The sequence below is a fragment of the Phaseolus vulgaris genome, chromosome 6 (assembly GCF_051622355.1).
Source record: "Phaseolus vulgaris cultivar YP4 chromosome 6, ASM5162235v1, whole genome shotgun sequence".
Taxonomy (NCBI): Eukaryota; Viridiplantae; Streptophyta; class Magnoliopsida; order Fabales; family Fabaceae; genus Phaseolus; species Phaseolus vulgaris.
Window position 1 is genome coordinate 24,864,366 of NC_143503.1, and position 6,778 is coordinate 24,871,143.

Consider the following 6,778-nt stretch of genomic DNA (forward strand, 5'->3'; position numbering starts at 1 on the left):
AAAAAATTTGAAATCTTACACGATTGAAACCCTAATGCTTCATAGTCTTGGGTGGTGGTTAGCAAATTAGTTAAGCATGTTTTATTTACGTTTCTCCTATTATTGACATGTTATAAATGGGTTAGGATAGAGTAAACTACCACAAGGAGACAAATTTAAAGTTTTTTACTTATTTTCATTTGTTTTTTTTCCTTTTTTTAGAATATATATATATATATATATATTAAAAATCTTTAATTGTGATAAACTCTTTTTGCATTCACTTTTATTATGAATTACTTAAGGATGTTTTAATTATGTTTCATCATTGACTAGTTAAAAACAAATTAGGATAGTGTATCCTACCACAAGGAGAGAAGAAAGATAGGGTAAAAAATAAATATAAATAATATAGCACATTACAATATAATTTTTATTTAATAATTTAAATTAATAAAAATTATTTATCAACTAAATAAAAAAATTTGAAATCTTAAACAATTGGGAGCCTAATGCTTCATAGTCTTGGGTGGTGGTTAACAAATTACTTAAACATGTTTTATTTACGTTTCTCCTATTATTGACATGTTAGAAATGGGTTAGGATAGTGTAAACTACCATAAGGAGAGAAAGTTAAAGTTTTTTACTTATTTTCATTTGTTTTTTTTCCTATTTTAGAATATATATATATTAAAAATATTTAATTGTGATAAATTATTTTTGCATGCACTGTTATTATGAATTACTTAATGATGTTTTACTTACGTTTCATCATTCACCTGTTAAAAATAGATTAGGATAGTGTAACCTACCACAAGGAGAGAAGAAAGAAAGAGTAAAAAATTAATATAAATAATATATTATATTACAATATAATTTTTATTTAATAATTTAAATTAATAAAAAATTATTTATCACCTAAATAAAAAAATTTGAAATCTTACACGATTGAAACTCTAATTCTTCATAGTCTTGGGTGGTGGTTAGCAAATTAGTTAAACATGTTTTATTTACGTTTCTCCTATTATTGACATGTTATAAATGGGTTAGGATAGAGTAAACTACCACAAGGAGAGAAAGTTAAAGTTTTCTACTTATTTAATTTGTTTTTTTCCTTTTTTTAATATATATATGTATGTATGAAAATTCTTTAATTGTGATAAACTCTTTTTGCATGCACTTTTATTTTGAATTATTTAAGGATGTTTTATTTACGTTTCATCATTGACATGTTAAAAACAGATTAGGATAGTGTAACCTACGACAAGGAGAGAATAAAGATAGAATAAAAATAAAAATAAATAATATAGCACATTACAATGTAATTTTTATTTAATAATTAGAATTAATAAAAAATTATTTATCAACTAAATAAAAAAATTTGAAATCTTACACAATTGGGACCCTAATGTTTCATAGTCTTGGGTGGTTGTTAGAAGATTACTTAAGCATGTTTTATTTACGTTTCTCCTATTATTGACATGTTAGAAATGGGTTAGGATAGAGTAAACTACCACAAGGAGAGAAAGTTAAAGTTTTTTACTTATTTTCATTTGTTTTTTTTCCTTTTTTTTAGAATATATATATATATATATATTAAAAATATTTAATTGTGATAAATTCTTTTTGCATGCACTTTTATTATGAATTACTTAAGGATGTTTTATTTACGTTTCATCATTGACCTGTTAAAAACGGATTAGGATAGTGTAACCTACCACAAGGAGAGAAGAAAGATAGAGTAAAAAATAAATATAAATAATATAGCACATTACAATATAACTTTGATTTAATATATGAAATTAATAAAAAATTATTTATCAACTAAATAAAAAAATTTGAAATCTTACACAATTGGGACCCTAATGCTTCATAGTATTTTTTGGTGGTCAGCAAATTACTTAAGCATGTTTTATTTACTTTTCTCCTATTATTGACATGTTAGAAATGGGTTAGGATAGAGTAAACTACCACAAGGAGAGAAAGTTAATGTTTTTTACTTATTTTCATTTTTTTCCCTCTTTTTAGAATATATATATATATATATATATTAAATATATTTAATTGTGATAAACTCTTTTTGCATTTACTTTTATTATGAATTACTTAAGGATGTTTTATTTACGTTTGATCATTGACCTGTTAAAAACAGATTAGGATAGTGTAACCTACCACTAGGAGAGAAGAAAGATAGAGTAAAATATAAATATAAATAATATAGCACATTACAATATAGTTTTATTAAATAATTTAAATTAATAAAAAATTATTTATCAACTAAATAAAAAAAATTGAAATCTTACCCAATTGGGACCCTAATGCTTCATAATCTTGGGTGGTGGTTAGTAAATTACTTAAGCATGTTTTATTTATGTTTCTCCTATTATTTACATGTTAGAAATGGATTAGGATAGAGTAAACTACCACAAGGAGAGAAAGTTAAAGATTTTTACTTATTTTCATTTGTTTTTTTCCTTTTTTTAGAATATATGTATATATATATATATTAAAAATCTTTAATTGTAATAAACTCTCTTTGCATGCTCTTTTATTATGAATTATTTAAGGATGTTTTTCTTACGTTTCATCATTGACCTGTTAAAAACAGATTAGGATAGTGTAACCTACCACAAGGAGAGAAGAAAGATAGAGTAAATATAAATATAAATAATATAGCACATTACAATATAATTTTTATTTAATAATTTAAATTAATAAAAATTATTTATCACCTAAATAAAAAAAATTGAAATATTACACAATTGGGACCCTAATGCTTCATAGTCTTGGGTGGTGGTTAGCAAATTACTTAAGCATGTTTTATTTATGTTTCTCCTATTATTGACTTGTTAGAAATGGGTTAGGATAGAGTGAACTAACACAAGGAGAGAAAGTTAAAGTTTTTTACTTATTTTCATTTGTTTTTTTTCCTTTTTTTAGAATATATATATTAAATATCTTTATTTGTGATAAACTCTTTTTGCATGCACTTTTTTTATGAATTACTTAAGGATGTTTTATTTACGTTTCATCATTGACCTGTTAAAAACGGATTAGGATAGTGTAACCTACCACAAGGACCTGTGAAACAGATTATTCTCATTTGTTTTTTTTACTTGTTTTACAAAATATATATATATATATTAAAAATCTTTAATTATGATAAACTCTTTTTACACACGTTTTTATTATGAATAGATAACTTTTGTGTAGATGATATTCAATTTGGTTGTTTAGTCTTTTTTATCGTTTTGTGTACTTGTTTTCATTATGTCATCTACTCTAGATGTTTTTAGTCGACAACTTTTGTTGGGAGATTGGTTTATGATGGAGTGTAAAGTCTTTTCTTATTTTTTTTATTTGTTTTCGTATAAAGGTTTGATCACCCGTGAAGTAATCCATATTTATTTATTATTTCTTGTTAATTAAAGAAATCTCATCTATATGTTTTATATTGGATTGTCTGGTCTGCTGACAAGTCACCTGGACCATCTTGTCTCTCTTAATTTATTCTTTTATTTCATTTGTGTTAGTGTGTTGCATATATATCTACACTGTCTCCTCTTTCTAATGCTAATGAAATAAGTTTTCATGTATGTTTTGACCTCTTCCTTTCCTTTTTTGTTGTGATTTCCTATCATGAAAAATTCAATAAATTTTTTCAATAGTTTCACAAGCGAGTCTGTCACGATGTCATGTTATTAAATAGATAATTAATACTTTTAATTCAATAAATTAAGAAAATTATTAATTATTAATTATTAATTATTATTATATGTTATTTTGTTCAATTATAATCTGTAAGAAAATTTTATTATATAAATATTAATAATTTAAATTAAAATATTATTAAATATTTGTATCATTGAAACAATATGATACAAAATTGTAAGATCATATCTGGTGTTCGTTCTTATAAGTACTGTATTGGAGTTTTTAACTAAGTCTAAATGTGATTTGTTATCCTATTTTATTTTTAAACAACTCATATCAAATTCTAAATATTTACAAGTTTTGTTTGAAAATATAATTTTTATATACACTCGCTTTTATCTTTTTTATTTATTTACACTTCAACCTTTGAAAATTAAAAAATAATTAAATTGTTCTAAGTTTTTTTCCATTTCTCTTTTTATACACGGTTTTTGCTAAAACTTTAAAATCTCTTATTAACATCTAATTCAGTTTCAGTTTAATTTCTTATAAAACACCATTTTACGTTTTCTTTTAAGAAATGAGGTCCAAGATGCTATATATTTTTATTTAATTGTAATAATTAGCGTGATGATTACTGTTTTTGTGTTATTTTTTTCAAAGGAGTACATTAATCTTTGTGAATGTCACTAACTTTAACAGTGATGTTTTCTTCTATACAAAAAAAAAAAAAAAACTTCAGTTAGAGTTAATTAGATGCCATGAATTATAAATAAAGTACTCATTAACAACGGAAAACATCTTTAATCAAACAAGGACATTGAATAAAAACCTAACACTTATAAAACCACTATGCAAACAACATTTATTTTGTTCAGAGACTACATATGACTTGAAGAAGAAGATCCATGAAACGGAAATCCTATGCAAAAACATTGTCTCATCCATTTATTTCATGCATAGCAGCTATCCCCATCTTCCTTGCCTTACGAAGACTGCGATCCACTTTGGAAGAGGAGCAAGAAAGTCAACTTTTAGAGTTGATCTCTAATAAGACACTAGAGACAGAAACAGTGGATAGTTGGGTTTGGAAGGATAGCGATTCAACTGAGTTTTCAGTTAAGTCCGCTTATGGGTTTTTAAGGGGAGAAGGTAGTGAGGAAGACTTAAGAAGGTATAAATTTTTCTGGAAAATTAAGGCGCTTCCCTCAGCTCAAGTCACAGCTTGGAGAGTGATTGAAAACAAGGTTGCTTGTAGGGTTAATATAGAGAGAAGAGGAATTGAGATCGAGAGTAATTTGTGTTGCTTGTGTAGGAGGTCAGAGGAGACAACAAATCATTTGTTTTGCGAATGCAGAGTTGCTTGGCTAATTTGGAATCTCTGTTATAACTGGTTAGGAATAAGATCAGTGGATTGTATGGATCCTGGGTCTCATTTTGAACATTTTAAGATTCTGGATGCACCTATTTCAGTTAATCTTATTATGGGAAACCTGTGGATTGCGTTGGTTAGTGAGATATGGAGGCACAGGAATAATTGTTTATTTAAAGGTGGAGTGGTTGATCACACTGAAATTTTCTCTCTAACACAGATTAAGGTTTGGTCATGGATCTCATCAAAGATACCGTCAGCTAATTTCTCATTCTCTGATTGGTGTCTTGAACCCTTGGTATGTATGTATTCTGTTTAGTTTTTATGTAAAAGGTTGTTTCTTGGGTTTCTTTTATTATTGATTGAGATGGGAAAGAGAGTAGGAGGTCTTTTGGTTGATATGTAGATGGAAAGGCTCTTTGAGAAAATCTGTTTTGTTGTATAAGGGTTGGACCACCCCTGAAGTGGTCTTATTTAATTTCATTGTTATTTGCTGATAAAAAAAAAAAAAAACGAAGACTGCGATCCACTTCCTCCATCTATAAACAAAACAAAGAAAGCAAAAGGAAATCTCAGTTGAAAAATAATGACTGTTGCAACACAAAACAATTAACACACTCTGTGTTGTTACCTTCAAATGAGGGTGGTTCATTGAACTCTGGATCAAGCGGATCAATGTTACACATAAGCAATTCCTCTTGCTCCATTTTCTGGTGCTCCCTCAGCATATTCATTCTGTTCATGTTCTTCTCATTTTCAGCTATAAAGATAGTGCCTTCATGTTAGTGAAGAAACAAATATTTTGAGCATGCACCCACATAAAAAAAATTCAAAAGAAGAAACAACTTTACCTCTCAGCAATGCCTTTTCCTGAAGATATTGCATTTCCTGGAGCAATGCCTGCTCTTCCTCCATAAGATCATACATCTGCTTTTTCTGGCTCTCTGCTATTGGTTTAAGTATGTCATGGAGATCCTTCATATGAATACATTATATGAGTTCAATAATAGCATAGACTTTATCTGAATAACAGTAAGACTCACCACATACACCATAAGATGCTATTCAACAAAACCCAAATCTTCACATAACATCTCCTGTTACATTCATTTTATAAAAATTAATGACACTAATCACCTGCAACATTTCAGTCCGTGCTTCCAATTTTTTGATAGTTTTCGCCATCTTTTTCTTCCTTGATTTTTTGGCAGAATGATTTGAGACAATTCTGCAAAAATAATTAAAAACATAAAATAACATGTATGTTAAGCAAACTCCCAATGTAACTATAACTACAAATTCAAATAAAATAGCCTACCTTTTGGAATTAGGATCCGATAGGTTTTGTTCCACGTTAGGAACCTTGTCATGCTTTTCTGCTTGGAATTCTTCAACCTGTTTTGAAGAAGAATCCATATCAAGATCCATCTTTTCTTTTGTGTTGCCTCCCTCTTCGATTTTCTCCATCAAGAAATGGATTGATTGCTCAGGAAAGAAAAGGGAAGAGGCAATTTGGTGAATTGAGGTTTCTGTAGCATCCTTTATATAGTGATGCTGTTCATGTGAAGTTGACCTAAAGCAGAAATTAAGGGACTGAGTTTAACAAGACAACAAAAGTATGCGTTGGCCAAATTAGTATAGCTGCCTCATGGAGCATGCAGAGGAGAAGAACACCCTCACACAAAAAAAAAATCACTATATTAATTAAATTAGATACTATTGAGACTAAAAATTGATTTGTATCTAAATTTGTTTTTATTATTAATAAAAATT

The 6,778-nt window shown here is 27.5% G+C and overlaps 2 protein-coding genes across 2 annotated transcripts; one reads left to right on the forward strand and one right to left on the reverse strand.

Annotated features, from left to right (window-relative positions):
* The first annotated feature begins 4,541 nt into the window (after positions 1–4,541).
* On the forward strand, positions 4,542–5,411 carry LOC150027312 (uncharacterized). Its single transcript, XM_090303925.1, has 3 exons — positions 4,542–4,926; positions 5,032–5,231; positions 5,325–5,411. Exons 1-3 carry the CDS (start codon positions 4,542–4,544, stop codon positions 5,409–5,411), a joined length of 672 nt encoding a protein of 223 aa, XP_090160051.1.
* Positions 5,412–5,491: 80 nt separating this feature from the next.
* LOC137833087 (uncharacterized) lies at positions 5,492–6,515 on the reverse strand. The gene is made up of 5 exons (XM_068641460.2): positions 6,324–6,515; positions 6,143–6,233; positions 5,857–5,980; positions 5,637–5,765; positions 5,492–5,544 (listed from the first exon to the last, which is right to left on the reverse strand). Exons 1-5 carry the CDS (start codon positions 6,470–6,472, stop codon positions 5,492–5,494), a joined length of 546 nt encoding a protein of 181 aa, XP_068497561.2. The 5' UTR covers positions 6,473–6,515.
* Between the last annotated feature and the right edge of the window lie 263 nt (positions 6,516–6,778).

What these genes read in the sequence shown, in the direction of transcription:
- LOC150027312 (XM_090303925.1), top strand. Translation starts at nt 4,542, where the DNA reads ATGAAACGGAAATCCTATGCAAAAACATTGTCTCATCCATTTATTTCA. An exon ending in AAGAGGAATTGAGATCGAGA is followed by an intron (nt 4,927 to 5,031) that starts GTAATTTGTGTT and finishes ATAACTGGTTAG; the next exon opens with GAATAAGATCAGTGGATTGT. An exon ending in TCTCTCTAACACAGATTAAG is followed by an intron (nt 5,232 to 5,324) that starts GTTTGGTCATGG and finishes TATTCTGTTTAG; the next exon opens with TTTTTATGTAAAAGGTTGTT.
- LOC137833087 (XM_068641460.2), bottom strand. Translation starts at nt 6,472, where the DNA reads ATGGAGAAAATCGAAGAGGGAGGCAACACAAAAGAAAAGATGGATCTT. An exon ending in TCGGATCCTAATTCCAAAAG is followed by an intron (nt 6,234 to 6,323) that starts GTAGGCTATTTT and finishes TTATTTTTGCAG; the next exon opens with AATTGTCTCAAATCATTCTG. An exon ending in GGAAAAGGCATTGCTGAGAG is followed by an intron (nt 5,766 to 5,856) that starts GTAAAGTTGTTT and finishes CTATCTTTATAG; the next exon opens with CTGAAAATGAGAAGAACATG.